General features: G+C 36.6%; 1 protein-coding gene across 1 annotated transcript; it reads left to right on the forward strand.

Annotated features, from left to right (window-relative positions):
- Positions 1-6887: 6887 nt before the first annotated feature.
- Positions 6888-8664, forward strand: LOC128550827 (uncharacterized protein K02A2.6-like). The gene is made up of 3 exons (XM_053530662.1): positions 6888-7070; positions 7450-7534; positions 7874-8664. The coding sequence occupies exons 1-3, from the start codon at positions 6888-6890 to the stop codon at positions 8662-8664; spliced, it is 1059 nt and encodes a 352-aa protein (XP_053386637.1).
- The last annotated feature ends 9019 nt before the right edge of the window (positions 8665-17683 follow it).

Raw genomic sequence — 17683 nt, forward strand, 5'->3', positions numbered from 1 at the left:
TTTTATTGCAGTAACAAACATATTTATAATTGATTTCGAAGATAGATAGATTTCTTATTTCTTTCAAAAAAGAAGAGCGTGGGAATGCTATAATTATGTTTCCCTGCACATAAATGTCCGCCCTTTTTCAGGTATAATTGTTTCCCTTAAATAAACATTTTACCAAAATTTATTATATTTTTAGTATGCACGCACGTGGGTTTTTCCCCCTCTTGGCCGCCCGGATCCCAAATTCATGTCAGTCCAATTCAGATAAAATATTGAAACTATTCTAAAAAGAAAGACTTAATTAATTTATGAAAAAAAAAAATCCCCTTTTTTTTTAAAGTATGTGGCTTTGGATCACACGCCGAATTGATACGCGCCTGAACACCCAATTATTTTATACCCATTGATGCAGAAATCATTCCTGAATAATTTTATGTATCATACTGGTATATATATCTAAAGCTAAGACCGCCCGTGCGATTCTCACGCCGCCGCGTAATTATCACACGCGTGGTAATATTACCACGCATGTGATATTCACGCGACACCGGTCGTAACTTTCTAAAATCTTGTCCGGGCTGTAACTCTGCCATCCATGAAGGAATTTTAAAATAATTTGGCATGAATATAAACCTTAATGAGATGATGTTTCACGTATAATACTCAAACCCCTAGCTACAAGGTCACGGTCACAGAAGTCAAACGTTAATTCGGTCTGTTTCGTGTCCGGTTCGTAACCATTCATCAAGAGGTTTTGAAATTACTTAGCATTAATGTTTATCATAATGAGACGACGTGTCATGGGCAAGACCTATATACCCCTAGCTCCAAGGTCAAGGTCAGACTTAGAGTTCAAATGTGAACAGGGTCTGTTTATGTGTCCGGTCCATGAAGGGATTTTGAAATTTATTATATACTTATATAAATTCTGTAAAAGATCGGCTTGTATTTCACAATTAAATATGAATAGACAGACAAAAATTTCGTATTGTACCTTCCGTACTGTATGCTGCCGGACTATTTTCATTTATATGCATAATCCGACACATTTCTAAAAATAGCACACATAAGAACTTCACTAAGTTCCATTTAAGGATAACATGGTGTAATAGCCATATTTCATATCTTGTAGCTGGATGGTAATATTTAAATGAAATTTGGTCACTTTAAAGACATTCAAAATTAAAAAATTTTCACCGAGAGATTTTTCAAATTTTATCATTTTTTGGGGAGATAATCGGTATTGAAGTTAACATTGATGCCTAGGGAAATAAATGATTTCTTTTATTATGAGAATTTGAACTCGAATTTCGAGACAATTTTGCGGTAGAAAGCTGCATTACATGATTCTGATACAAATATCAAAAAGAAATTTAAAATTCCCCGTAGGAAAAAGGAGAAAACCCTTTTTTTCTAGTTTTCAGGGGAGATAACTCATGAAAAACCAAATTTATCAGGGGAGGTAATCTAAAGGAAATTTTTGAGAACTTCTGTCACTATATAACTTGTCAATATGCACCTTATTTCTATCGTTTGACATTTTTAAAGCTTAAATTATCAAGTTGTATGTACGCTTTTGGTGAAATGGAGGCCTAATACACCATGTTATCCTTAATATCGATAAACATTGAAGATTTCATTCAAGAACAAAACAAGAATCAAAATGGTAAAGGTATATGTCGCGGGGTCATTTGTCTGTATATATCCTATATGAATTACTATCAAGCTTTTTCTCATTTTTCCTATATTTCGTTCCTATAATTCCATTTCATATCCATTATACATCCACATAAATATCATTTTCTGATATCATTAACTAACATGTTGTTTAACCACGGTGACGGGCCTCAATTTGAATGTATTGATATCACCGCCAATTTCCGCCACGCATGCGCACAGCCAGAATAGATTTTGAAGTGAAGACTGAATCTTTGTCTCTTTGTAATATATTACATTTTGCTGTCTGCGTGTGTCTTTCAGGTAAACTATTTACATGTTGTGTTGAAATATGATCAGTCCCTCATTTTCTCATTCATCATTTGATTCATTTTGTTGTAATTTTTGAATTGTCATGAAATGATGCGGACAGCCAGAATAGATTTTGAAGTGAAGACTTGAATCTTTGTCTCTCTTGGTAAAATATTACATTTGCTGTCTGCGTGTGTATTTCAGTCCCCAGAAAACCCAGAAGAGAACACACGTTAGCCCGTATCATATTACATGAAGGGTGACAAATTGGTGGCCAGTGTGACTTTTGGGCGACAGTTTTGTGGACGAATGGTCGGCATTTTTTCGTACCAACTCATGACGTCGAGGGGCACCCCAGTATCAGCCAATGGATACGCCGTAATTGGTGGACCACAATAGTGCATACGTCACTGGATAACTACACGCTTTAACGGGATTCCCTAAGTACATGTATCATGGCCGTGTGTTTGTATATAATTTTTATTCATCAGAAATATACATTGATCCATGGAATTATAGTTAATACCGGTAACAATCATTTGGATTCATCTTCTCTTATGCGCGCTTCAGTAACTTTTGTTGACATTCATTATAACAGGATTTATATCGTAGTTGGATTATAAACTTTGGAACGTCAAAAGTGACAGCTGACATATGATTTTGACATTTTTTTCAACAGTGTTCAAGAAAGTGTCTTATATAGTATTCATTCCATTTACAGTTTCATTCACTTAGGTCTTATTTATTGATAGAGAAATTGTAAGTTTTATTGCTCTGGTAGTGTGAATATTTTTCATCATATCATACACTGTTTATTATTTTTTTCAGAATGATTTGTGTATACAGTACCTCTGTAGTACCTGGTTGTGCTGTCACAGTCACTGAGTAACAGAATCACAGCTCAGCATTTAGATTCACAGACAGTTTGGTGTTGGTGAGACTAACATAACATTCATTACCATAAATATTCCAATATTCATACCCATATAGTATCAGAAGTCTTAATTATTATCAATACCCAATATTCAGTTCATATAGCCAGCTTGAAATCAGCCCATCATGTCTGGGTAACTTGAAAAAAAAAAAAAAAAAAAAAAAGGCGATCTGTCAAATTCTTCAAAATAGTACTAGGTTTATACAGTATTTGATCAGCCCTGTGACTCTGGGTATGGCATATGACAATTTTAGTCAGTTACAGCTAGAATGTTTGTAATTGTAGTGTTAGTGTAAAGCTTTGCATGTTTGGTGGTGATTAGTGCAAAATTCACCAACAGTTGTGCTGTAGAGAGTAAAATTAAATTTGAGCTGAAAATATTTCAGTTTGAATTTAAAAATATATTGAGAAAGAGTTTAAAATAATAGCAAGTACAGGTTATTTTGAAGTGTAACATGAAAGTTGATCTTGTTTAAGCAAATACTGCTTACAAGATACTTGAGTAACATTTTGTGACAAGTAGGCCTAATACAGTAAAAAGTACGGTATACAGAAAGGAACATTAAACTTGAAGCCGTTTCAAGTTGATCAGTTTATTTGAAATTTCAGGGTAGCTTGAAGGTAGATCTTGTTTGATACTTAGTCAAATAAGTGCTGCTTCCAAGAAAGTTTTCGCATACTTTTACGGAAGATATTTTTCCAGTGTAAAACTGCTGAAGAGAAAATTTTACTGAAAGCTGCTGGTGAAGTACTGTAAAAGGAAAGGTATTCTGTGGTGTTTGAATTTGTGAAAAAAAAATACACAGAAAATTTAGGTGTGTTGTTTATTTAACTGGTAACTATAGTTGTTATCTAGTTATTGACCTTGTTGAAAATAGTTTTCTTCATTAAAGGAATATTCAGAAAATTATAGTGAAAGTATGGTGTACTAGGTAGGCCAAAAGTGATTGATTAGGAACTGAATTCCATATACAAATCAGGATTGTAGTGGAGTGTTATTGATTTAGAGAACTCAGCCAGTGTGTGTAAATTTCAAAGTAATTTCTGTAGTATGGTGGACTGACTGTGCCATCATAAAATCACAGAAATCCCAGAAGAGAACACACGTTAGCCCGTATCATATTACATGAAGGGTGACAAATTGGTGGCCAGTGTGCAGTATACAGAAGAGACAATTGATTGTCAAATATTGTACAGTGTTATCAATTTTGAAACTTTATTTCTCAAGAAACTTTGAGAACTTTATGATTTTCATTTATTGTATGGTGTACAATAAGTGACATATTTTTGAAATTACAGTTCTTTGTATATAATTTTGTGTTTCTTAGAGTATTTGAACGCTTGTCATTATGGCGTCAAACACTCCTTTTGTTACTGATGAGGAACTACAGCAGTACGCTGATATTTTGCGTCAATCCGGAAAATACCATCTTTATCAAACAGTGTCTAGCACTCCTGTCATGCCCAACCTAACAAGAGAGAGTTTAAATACTCCTGAAAGAGAGTATGTTGCGAGCACAGTACTGGTGCAGACATTTACCAGGAACAGGTGCATATGGTTCCTCCAAGACTGAAAGACCCTCTATACATGGTCAGGATAGGAGATCATCTTACTTTTCATATAGGCCTTCTGTTAGATACTCCTTCCTCCAGATATTCTGATGATGTGCTGGAAGATAATATTCCACCTCCTGTACCACCACCTCCTTCCAGACAATCTTCCCTCTCATATGTAGATAGTTTTTAGTCAACCTTTTCATTACTCTTCCCCTAGAGTACCTAAATTGCCTCCATTTTCTGGTGAGAGCAAAGATGATTGTGCCTTTGATTTATGGAGTATGAGATCAACTGTTTGATTAGGAATAGGGTCTATCCTGAACATTATTTTACTTGAATCTATCAGGATGAGTTTAAAAGGCAAGGCCCGTACTGTTCTTCTTCATCATGGAGAGAATGCATCTGCCCAAGATATTTTAACTGAACTTGAAGGCATCTATGGAAATGTCTCCAGTAGTGAAAAGCTAAAGGAGAAGTTTTACTGTGCTCAACAGGAACCTTCAGAATCTATAGCAGACTATAGTCTGAGGTTGGAACAACTTTTATCCAAATCTACCCTAAAGTTTGATCTGACTGCTAAAAATGAAATGTTATGTGGTAGATTATGGGCAGGCCTTTTTGATAAAGAGCTGCGGAATGCCTCTAGATACAAGTTTGAGAGCATCCATGACTATGGAGTACTAAGGCGGGAACTTAGACAGATGGAGCAGGATTTACATGTTGGTAGAAAGGGCCCTCTTGTATCACCTCCTACTGTTGCCAAACAAGAAGCAGCTCCGCCTCAGCTGAAGCCTCCTGAACCCAGAAGCCTCCAGATTCTTCAGTGCAGCCTGCTACTCAGTTCATGTCATCTGTGGAGAACAAAACTTCTTCACATTTACAAAATTTGAATACCCAGATGAAGCAGTTGAACACAAGAGTGGGAACTGTGGAGAAGGAGCTTCAGAATCTGAAGAAATCCAGGAACTACCATGGTGGTTAACATGACAGAAATAAAGGGGGTGACAGGAATAAAGAAGAAGGATCTTCTAAAGAGGCTCAACAGAAGGCTGATAAGAAGGAAGAGGACAAACAGAAGCCTTTAAACCTTCCCAGTAGGGCCAAGTGAAGGTCATCCTATATCTACAGGCCCAAAACTTGCACCTTTGGTAGGTCATGCCAATGAGGTAGAAATCCTCATTAATGACACTTCTTGTAAAGGACTGCTTGACTCTGGAAGTATGGTTTCTTCTATTTCTGAATCCTTTTATTCTTCACTAGATCCCAAGCCAGAACTTCACCGTCTTACAGATTTAAGTTAAGATATTTCTAGTGCAAATGGTCTTCTGTTTCTTACATTGGCTATGTCATTGTAGACATTGGTATACCCAAGGTTGACATAGATCCTTTTCTGTTCCAATCTTGATAGTCCAGGATACTACTTATTCTTCTTCAGTTCCTGTAATTATAGGTATAATGTTTTGAATTGTTTCAAAACTTCAGCACCTAGTAGTCAGGTTCCAGTGGAATGGAGTGATATTTTTTCTGTTTTATCTTCTGTACATTGTCTTCCTGTCAGATGTTTAGGACATACCAACATACAGATCCCACCTTTTGAGACTCGTACTGTTATGGGCAAGGTTCGTAATGTCGGAGAGATGTCAGAAGCAGTCACTGAAAGTATTGATAATTCAGCTACATTGTCTGTTTATCCAAACTTTGTTCGTGTGAAACCTTCCACTTCTTTTTGCAGGATTCCTGTCAGAATGTGTAACATGTCTGTACACCCTGTGGTTATTAAACCTAATTCTCTTCTATGTCGTCTTCAAGATGTTGATGTTGTTAGAAGAATAGACCCCTTTGAAGGTTCTGCAGCAAAGTCCCATAATGCAGACAAGTCACTTGAAGACTAGGTATTTTGTTCCCACTGATGTTCTTACGGTGGAATGAGCATAGTAAGGCCAAGGATTTTTCTCTAGTTGGAAGCATTATTTTTTCAGCAGGTCCAACAGATCTTGGATGCACCAATATTGTAGAGCATGGTATTGAGCTCACAGACTCCACTCCTTTCAAGGAACATTATCGACGTATCCCTCCTGGAATGTATGAAGAGGTCCGAGAACATCTTAAGGACATGCTAGAAGCTGGTGCTATCAGGGAATCTAAAAGTCCGTTTTCATCTAATCTTGTTCTTGTACGGAAAAATTCTGCATATATTATCGCCGCTTAAATTTTCGGACGATTAAGGACGCCTATGACCTTCCCAGGATTGAGGAGACCATTGACAGCTTAGCTGGTGCCAAGTATTTCTCCAAACCGACTTGAGATCAGGATACTGGCAAGTTGCCATGAAGGAAGCTGACAAGTACAAGACAGCATTCTCGGTCGGGCCTCTTGGATTCTTTGAGTGCAATCGCATGGGATTCGGACTAACCAACGCCCCGCCACTTTTCAGCGTCTGATGGAGCGTGCTATGGGAGATCTGAACCTTACAGAATGTCTCATTTATCTGGACGATGTGATTGTATTTTCAAAGTCCAAAGAGGAACACTTCCAGCGTCTTACATCAGTTTTTCAGCGGTTGGAAAAGGCTGGTCTCAAACTCAAAGGATCCAAGTGCGAATTTTTTCCGTACCAGTGTCAAGTATTTAGGCCATATTGTCAGCGAAAGGGAGATAGAGACGGACCAGAGAGATAGCAGTTTGAAGAATTGGCTGTTCCGAAGTCCATCAAGGAATTAAGGAGCTTCTTAGGATTTTCAGGGTATTACAGGAGGTATATCGAAGGATTTTCTCAACTAGCCAAGCATTTGAATGACTTGCTAGTTGGCCATCCTACCAATTAAAGCCAGTACTTCGAAGAAGAAACAACATCTTGGAGTTGGGGTCCTGAGCAGCAGTCAGCCTTTGATTCTCTTCTTGAACGCCTTAGTACTCCGCCCATCCTAGCTTATGCTGATTTTAGCAAGCCATTTCTGCTCAATGTTGATGCAGTGGTGTTGGCTTAGGTGCTGTATTATACAGGTTCAGGAAGGCAAGGAGAGAGTTATTGCTTTTGCCAGTCGTGGTTTAAGACCGAATGAACGGAATTATCCGCCCACAAGCTTGAGTTTTTAGCACTCAAATGGGCTGTCACAGATAAATTCAAGGATTATCTTTATGGCAATTCTTTCAAAGTCCGTACGGATAATAACCCATTGACCTATGTTCTGTCTACTGCTAAACTAGATGCAACTTCCCACCGTTGGTTAGCTTCTTTAGCTAATTTTGATTTTGAAATTAGCTATAGGAGTGGTAAATCCAATGTTGATGCTGATACTCTTTCACGGTTACAGTCTTCTGCTGAATCCTCTACTGTCATATTTTCTGACGCTGTTAAGGCACTTTGCCTCGGGACTTTAGTTTCCCCTCAGGAATTCCCTTGAATGTAATTCCTTTTCTCGGACAGTACTTGAGCATGCTGATGCAGATGGAGATGTACCATTTGACACACATTTCAGCGACATCGATTGGGCTTTAGAGCAGAGTAAAGACACCACCCTAGCACGTGTGATTGAGCTAGTTCAGACAGGTCGGAAACCCACCAGACGTCTTTGTTCTCTAGAGGATCCTCTTGTCAAACAGTTTTTCAGAGAATGGCCAAATTTATTTGTTAGGGGTCACATCCTTTATCGCAAAGGTGTTGTTTCTGGTCATTCAGTTAACCAACTTGTACTTCCAGAGGTTTTCCGTGAAGTGGCTTTCACAGGACTACATGATGACGCTGGTCATCAGGGTCGGGAGAGAACTTGTAGCCTTTTAAAATCTAGGTTCTTTTGGCCAGGTTTGGAACAGTTTGTTGAATTACGTGTTAGAAATTGTCCTCGTTGTATTTGTTGGAAGACCCCAGGTAAAGTTTCTGCTGGTTTAGTCCGTGTGGAATCTTCTTATCCACTCGAACTCGTTTGTATGGATTTTCTGTCTTTAGAAATGTCCGCGGGCGGGTATGAAAATGTACTGGTCATCACTGACCATTTCACCCGTTTTGCTCAAGCCATACCTACGAGGAATCAGACTGCCCGTACTACAGCCAAAGTCCTTTTTGAGCATTTAAGCTGCCATTATGGCTTTCCAGCTCGCTTGCATAGCGACCAGGGTCGGAATTTTGAAGGAGCAGTGATCGAGGAGCTGTGTAAGATTGCCAACATTGACAAGTCTCGCACAACTCCTTATCACCCACAAGAGGAGATAGAGTTTTAATTAGGAATGTTGGGCTTAAGGGTAAGCATAAGTTGGCGGACAGGTGGAATAAAGAGGTTCATATTGTTATTTCTCAACCAAATGCTTCTATTCCTGTTTTTCAGGTTAAAAGGGAACATGGCCGAAGTGGTATAAAGACCCTTCACAGAAACCTTTTGCTTCCATTTATGGGCTTACCTGTAAGAAAGGAACAGCTTAGAGGAAGTACGGAGGATGCAGAACCTACAATTCAGTTAGACGTTGGGCCATCTGTGCAGACAGAGCCTTGAACCAGTTACTTCCTCTGATGTTCTCATTTCAATTCCTCCAGCAATGTGTATTCTCCGCCTCACAGTTCAAAGTCTAGGTCAGATGTACCTAATATGTCATTCCACAAAGAAGGACGTCTGCACTCAACCCTCAAGCTCAGGAATTCATTCCTAGAAGGGAACACGCTTCCGAGAAAAACCAGCCTGGTTGCAGTCTAAAGACTGGTTAACTTAGTACCAGTTGTGATTTCATATTTCACAGTACAGTGCTTTCGATGACACTACAGTGCATCTATTATTGACACTACAGTGCGTTTGAACAGTCAACAGTGTTTTATTTTTTTTTCTACTTGTAAATGTGATTATGGTTTATTCTTTTAAACGGCTTGTCTACGTGATTGTGAACAATCCTTTATTCAGTAAGGAAAGTGCAGTGTATTTATTTATCCAGTGAATATTTTTGCCAGTATTGCATTTATTATCTGAAATGATAATTGTTGCTTAATAAATATAGTGCTTCAGTTATCAGATTATTTTAACAAATATCTGATCTAAAATCAGTGTTATATTCATTGTGTTTAAGTACACTGGAATTTGATTTTATTTTCTACTAATATTTTTGATAGAACTGCAGTCTATCACGAATACCCATTGTCACGTTTTACAATGACGTAGATATCTTCTATCGGTTTGTCTACATTTTCGTATTAATATACGTTAGTGTAGTTTTTGCGCTTTTACAGCATAGCTGTTGGTGATTGCATGTTGCTTCTATCGCGAATTTGGTAGATTGTATGACCCTAAGTTATGAGTATGTTGTAGTTTAGTTGATTAGTAGTTGTAGAGGACTATGAAATGTCGGGACGACATTTTACTGAGAGGGGGAGGATGTCGCGGGGTCATTTGTCTGTATATATCCTATATGAATTACTATCAAGCTTTTTCTCATTTTTCCTATATTTCGTTCCTATAATTCCATTTCATATCCATTATACATCCACATAAATATCATTTTCTGATATCATTAACTAACATGTTGTTTAACCACGGTGACGGGCCTCAATTTGAATGTATTGATATCACCGCCAATTTCCACCACGCATGCGCACAGCCAGAATAGATTTTGAAGTGAAGACTTGAATCTTTGTCTCTCTTGGTAAAATATTACATTTGCTGTCTGCGTGTGTCTTTCAGGTAAACTATTTACATGTTGTGTTGAAATATGATCATCCCTCATTTTCTCATTCATCATTTGATTCATTTTGTTGTAATTTTTGAATTGTCATGAAATGAATGCGGACAGCCAGAATAGATTTTGAAGTGAAGACTTGAATCTTTGTCTCTCTTGGTAAAATATTACATTTGCTGTCTGCGTGTGTCTTTCAGTCCACAGAAATCCCAGAAGAGAACACACGTTAGCCCGTATCATATTACATGAAGGGTGACATATATAATAAAAAGGTCATTATAACAGTAGTTAGATCTGGGACTTTGTATTCGGCTCTCGTGGATTTTGCAAGGTCGGATCACACTCGGCGCTTGCGCGCCTCGTGAGATCCGATCAGGCAAAATCCACGAGAGCCGAATACTGCATCCCAGATCAAGCTACTGTTATAATAACCCTTTTATATTAGCATAAATATTAACCATAATCAGACAGTGTCATTTACAAGATCCAGATCCCTTTGTCCAAGGTCATACTTAGAAGTAATAAGTTAATAGGATCTTTTTCGTGTCCGGTGTATAACTCTGTTATCCATGACACACCCTATAAACGACTGTATTTCCCCTCTTCCTCTTGCGAGTGATCAAAACAATAAACTGACAGCTAAACGTTGAAAAACAACATTTTAAAGTGACTGTTTAGCTTTAAAGGTATATATATTTTCATTTTATTAGAACCTGAACATGACTTGTTTCTGTACATAATGTGCTAGTCTGATGACAGGTAGAATTATAGCAAAAACTCGACTGATCACTGATTTTGTCCAGAAATTATACATTGTCGGCGTCATAAGTACTTATTTTCTTGCTGGAAGAATGACCTATATGTAAATTCCACTGTTTCATGGATAAAGAAACAATACTAGTTTGGTAAAATTTAATAAAATCATTGACAAATTCTCAAATTTGTTTATAACCATAAAGGAAAGAAGATTCAGTGCTATTTCCTGACTGTATGCATGCTTGCTTAATTTCTGTACAAGTGCTTGCGAGTTCGGTAGATAGACTGTATGCCTGTTTGTAAGTGACTTCTTTACAAAATGTCGGCGTTTCCTATGCTCCTGTAATATTTCTTCATATTTAGAACCAGCAAACAATGTTTGAAGGAGGGCGGTATAAAGCAGTCACCATGCGGTCTGTCTGTTCGATCTGTTTGTATATGTGTCCTCATATATTTGGTTGTGCAATTACTTCAATGCTATTGCACCTACCTCTCTCAAAGTTTTCATACAAACATCGGCCATATGTAGTTGATGCCCATCTTATTACTTTCCTTTTTCTTTTTAAAGTTACACTTAAAGGAGAAACATGGTCTGTGTTTCGTGTCAGTGCCATAACTTCTTTATACATTAAGGGATTTTGAAATAACTTGGCACAAATGTTCACCATCATGAGACCGTAATGCGACGATGTCTCATACAAGACTATATTTTCTAGAATTTCAAACCAACTAATATATAATCGCAACTGCAATTAATAACATGTGAGAAAATGAACAGTAAATGGGATGAAGCGGCGCCAGATTGAATTCACTAATCCTTTGTGGATCGCTTTCTTGACAGCGGCGCACAGTAATCAGCTTTAATTTAGGTTTGTCTTTGTATGTGCCATAAACACATGCACTTTGACATGAACCTTGTCTTATTTTACTGAAAATACATTCTGAGAATGAAATAAGTCCCCATTTTACAAGCAGAAGTGCCATTAGAGGAAAAAAAATGAGGGTCTATTACCTCACCTGAGCAAGAAGTGCTCTAGAAGAGCTTTTGTGATTACCCTGTGTCCGTCGTCTGTCGTTGTCGGGTATTTTTCCCGATATCTGGAGTAATGATGTTATTTACCTTTGTACAAGAACAAGGGTAGCATTAATAACCCTGACAATTACAGGGGCATAACTATATTAAGCTGTTTTGGAAAGTTGTTCACATCTTTATAAAACACTAGGTTAAACACTTTTGAGGTCAATAACATATTGTGTGAAGAACAGACTGGATTTAGAACACATTATAGTCCTGTTGATCATATATTTTCTTTAAAGTTGTTAATAGATATGTATTTTGTCAATAATAAAAGACTCTACTGTGCTTTTTTGGATTAACCAAATTTCCCTCAACTCAGTCAATCGAATTGCTCTGCGGCGAAAGATTCTAAGTTACAATATTGATGGTAAATGTTTTAAAATTATTCTCAACATGTATAATAAAGCGAAGTCTTGTGTAAAATCAAACAATACTCCATCTGAATTTTTTGTGATACAGGAGTTAGACAAGGTGAAAATCTCTTTCCTATTCTATTTTTTTTTATTCTGGAATGATTAATAGCTTTTTGTCTAGTAAATTTCATGGTCTTCAGTTATTTTCTGATAATGCTAGTCATATGTTAAGTGATAACGATTTTGAAGTTTTCTTCTTCAAGTTATATTTGCTATTGTATGCTGATGACACAGTAACCTTAGCAGAGACCCCTAATGACCTCCAGTCAGCTCTTAATGCTATTTCAGAGTATTACACCTCATAGGGGCTAAAGTTGTCATATTTTTGAAAAATAAGAGAGGTATACGTAATGCTTCAGTATTTCAATTTGAGAGTGGTAATATTTTAGAAATTGCTGGCTACTTCTCATACCTAGGTATTCAATTTTCATTCAATGGCAAGTTCGGTAGAACTGAGGCTCATTTAGTTGATCAAGCACGCAAAGCTATGTTTGCAGTTATTAGTAAATTCAGGGAGTTTTTGGAGTAAGTTAATAAGCTCCAAGGAAAATAAAATTTGTAATATTTTGTACAGAACTTCTCTCACTGTCTCAGAGGCAAAACAAGAAATTTAACTGGTTATGTTATTTTAAAAAAAGTCTTGATTTTCTTGGTATATCTAATTAGTCGTTAGATCAGAAGATTCGCTCTTGTAACTCCTTCTAAAATGCTGTTAACACTTGAATTAAAGATCAGTTTATACAAAACTGGAACTATTCAGTTAATAACCCAAGCAAATGTTTAAATTATAGAATGTATAAACACGAATTTGTATTTGAAAAATATTTCAAGCTTTTACCTTTTGACCTTAGCATTTCACTTTGTAAATTCAGATGCATGAATCATGTTGCCAATAGAAAAGGGTAGATTTGAAAACAATGCAGGAGAACAAAGTACTTGTCATTTGTGTAATTGTAACATATTTAGGAGATGAATTTCCTTTTTATTACAAAATATATATTTCAAAGTTGATAAAAATGTAATATATTTTTTTTTTCTATCAACATAATATTCATCTATATATTTAATATATAGATGAATATTAATTTAAATATCCAGATACTCTCAAATTGTCTGACCTTATGAACAATTACAATAAGAATACTTTGTTAAAACTGACTGTTTTCTGTACAAAAAAATGATGTCTACTTTTAGATAAATAGTTAGTTCTCATCCTCCACATCATCAGTTACTTCTGCAACGATTTGTCAGATTTTACATGCCAATCTGATTTTGTTACTATGACTTGTTATTGTAACAATTGTTGTCAGAGGCCCTTATGGGCCTTGACTTGATTAATAAACTGTAAACTGTAAAAAGCAATGAAAACGACCAAATCCGCAAGGACATATTCCTGGCGTGTGTGCGTTATCACTATCAAATGCAAACTATTTCTAACATCAGAAATAGCGGTAAATCTTGACAGTCAGTAAACATGTCGGCTGTATTTGTAACGATAACATGTTTATCAAAGTTTATTTATTGAGAAACGGGGTTAAAACCATTAGGCCATTCGGCTATTTTGTGCTGCTTTTGAATCTTGTTGACTAATTCACCATGAAGTTAACTCTGAATTACTAATAAGGACTTAATCGACTTTTCCGATAATATATTCGTTATCCTTTTCTATTTATACGTTCATCCGCAGGATACTTGCGGGTGAAATAGTTTTGTTTGTTGTTTTTAAATCAGAGGATCATTTTCTTGAAGACGGACAGACAGACGGGGGTCAACCTATAGTCCTCTCCTGTCTCATCTCACTGATATTTTGAAATCGTAAGGTAACATTACTTCGTGCGATTTCCATAGGGGATCGACGATTAATTTCTTGCAAGACATGGTAGGGACCTTGTGTATACATTCAGTTTCTAATTCGTATTTTATAATAGTATATGAGTGTAAAGCCAACTCTGAACACTTGCATGTAAACGATGCTGAAGCATTCAATTAATTATTTAATTAAGTAGGATAGCGAGTCACAGACACTCGAATCCAACCACCCCAATTGATTAGTTTAAGCATCGCATGGAGGGGGGGGGGGGGGGGGGGGTCGACATTTAATGGCAGTATAAACATGACGACTGATTAAAAGAAACAATTTTATATGCATATTTTTTATTTCAATTACGCATTTCAAGGATATAAATCGACTTTTGTAATCGCAAGATGGAATACAGTATCATTCGCAAATACGAATTCAGATCAAATATCAAAATTGGCAAGCCGGCATACAGTAAATGTTTTTTTACCGGCTAGAGAAAAATTAATTTCATTCAAAAACGCAACAGAAACAAAACATTTTATTTACATACATTTATGGAGTATGCATACTTATTACAGAAAACAAAATGGATAATTGGATTACAAATCAATTTGGCGTGATATTCATCAATTTCTTGACATCGTCGAGAGAATTTTCATGCAATGAGTGTGATCAGTCAACATTTTTTAAACATTACCTGTCAGTTGCATCTATTATATCATCATATACACATATTTATGTTAGACTTACCGTTTAACTTAAATACACATAGAGTGTAAAGCCAAATAATGAATTTAATGACGATTCGTACCTTTTCCGTGTCATTTTATTGTTTTGATCACTCGCAAGAGGAAGCGGGGGATACAGTCGTTTATGGGGTGTGATGAAGGGATTGTGAAACAACTTGGCATAAATGTGTACCATAATGAGGCAATGTGTTACGTGCAAGACCTAGACCTCTAGCTCAAAGATCAAGTTTACACTTAGAAGTCAAGTCAAAGGTTAATAGGGTCTGTTTCATGTTCTGTTCGTAACTCTATCATTCATCAAGGAATTCGAAATTACTTGGCATAAATATTCCTCATAACGTGTCACGCATAACAACCAGACCACTAGCTCTGAGGTCAATGTCATATTTAGAGGTCAACGGTTTACCTGGTGTGTTTCTTGTCTTCCATCCATGAAGAGATTTAAAAATTACATGGCATAAATGTTCCCTATATTGAAATGACGTGTCAGACACAAGCCCAAGACCCCTAGCTTTCAAGTCAAAGTCACAATTAGAAGACAAATTTTAACATTGTATGTTTCTTGTCCAGTCAATTACTCTGCAATTCATCAAAAATTACCGGTCACAATTCTTCCCTACGATGAGTTGGTGTGTCATGCTCAAGACCCAGACCCTAGCCCCAAGGTCAAGGTTACCTTCAGAGAGCCTTTTTATCTGGTCCCAAAATGAGTCATACCTACACTATTCTGGCATATTTTGCGCAGACAACTGTCGCATTCTTGGGCACACTTCGGGGGATTTTGTCACTAATAGTGCCAGCTCCCTTTTGAGCTTCAATTCTAAATGCTTTGTATATTTAGAGAGTTATATATGCATGTATTTTCCCTATAGAATGCCAAGGTAAGTAGTGGCTATTGTCAAGTTAACTTAAAGACACGTCACAAAATAACTGTAATCATGTGTGTTTACCAATCTGGCTTAAGTACATCTCCTATTACGCTACGCTTAGCATCTGAAGACGTGCTATTGATAGTTTCATTCTGTCGACCTTTCCACTAGCCAATCAGAAGGCTTACTTACGACATTTTGTAAGTTTTAAAAATCTATATTTAGCCTGTATTTTTTTTCATATTTACAATTCTCATGACGACCACATCGCGACTACTCCCTTTTGTTTTGAAAGAAATCATGGTCATGGTACGGACTTGGTCACGTAAAGTGTCAGTTAGCCAGTTAGCTCAGTCGGTAGGGCGCTTGCCCTGTAAGCGAGGGGTCCCGGGTTCGAGCCCCGGACTAACTTCATATTTTTCTTACTCTTTGACAGTCGACGCTGTTTCGATGGTTCAGCCGAATGCTTGTTGAAACAAGTCCTCTGATTGGTTCAAATAAAAATAATTTTGCGAAAATAAAAAATTGGAATATTGGAAATCCAAAATATACAGAAGACGAATGTGCATGGGTCATTCTCAGATCTTCGTTCAGAAAATCAAGTACTTTAGTCAGATTGTTGTAATTCCATGTCAGATGGTAATTATCACATTTTGTACGGAGAAATGAGAAATAACAAGTACCTAGTTACAATTTGACAGAAACAGATATAAGGCTAAGACAATGTATTTAATGTCTAAATATATCATTCAATTAATGTAGTAGTATGTCCGATACTTCATTTATTAAGATGAGTTTAGACCACAATTTGTTTCTATAGTGTAAGATAGTTATAATATTATTCTGAAAAGAGAATGACTGAATAAGTTTGCAGATAAGTTGTGTAAACAGGGTATAGATTACCCACCTATCATCTTGTGGAATGGTTGAATTATACCAGTATTACCAGAATTATTGCACCAAGTTCACGTGGGAGGAAAAGTTAGACCACTAGGTATTGGTGGGTCTTTAATACTTCTAATTTCATGAATACCCATGGATAAAAATAAATGCTATAGCCTATAATTAACGGTTAATGCGAATACGATAATGTTACACACCGATAGCCACACGAGAACTACATGCAGATATAGACTTTCCATAGTTCGCTACTGCGAAAATCTAAAGTGGTAATATTGGACTGGGAGTTCATGGCATGACCGCCTTTTGTTTTTATTTACTCATTTATACATCTGTAATTCTATTAAAGAAACTAAATGAAATAAGTGAAGCTTGCAGTCTGCTCATGTGGCGAATCGATCGCCCGGCATGATTTGTTGGCTACTAATTTTCTACGATAATTAGTATATATTCCTACAGGTATAACAGCACGAAGACGTAATGAAATAATCTTTCTTCAGAAACACGACCTATTCACACTTGTCTACAGAAAACAAATTACCTCTGTCACATTATCTTACAATACAATCAGTTACCATGTTTAATTTCTAGCAACATTTCACAGAGATTCAAGACGGCCCATAAATATGCTGAGTTTAACCTTTTGTTGAAAATTGATGATTATCCTGGTAATTTTACGTTAAGTAAAATATTCTTTTCCGACTTGCTGCCTGAAAACGGTCAAATGTTTGCTAATGACTGTTGCATTATATATGAGTCGTTCTACTTATTGTCTGTTCTAAGTTTTGTTCCGAAGACACGTTTTATGAAGCTAAGACTTTAGAGTGTGTTTGTCTTTTATTCCAAGCAAACTTATTCTGTAGAGAGTAGGCCTGACGTTAATGTTACCGATATTGCATCATTTCTTAAGACAAGCATAATCCAGCTGACGTGCTGAGTGAATAACCAGGGTTACACGATTGAAGATCAAGGGCACAATAGAAAGTCAAATGTCAGATAGCTTAACTTCGTGTTCG

Source organism: Mercenaria mercenaria, chromosome 18 (genome assembly GCF_021730395.1).
Source record: "Mercenaria mercenaria strain notata chromosome 18, MADL_Memer_1, whole genome shotgun sequence".
NCBI lineage: Eukaryota > Metazoa > Mollusca > Bivalvia > Venerida > Veneridae > Mercenaria > Mercenaria mercenaria.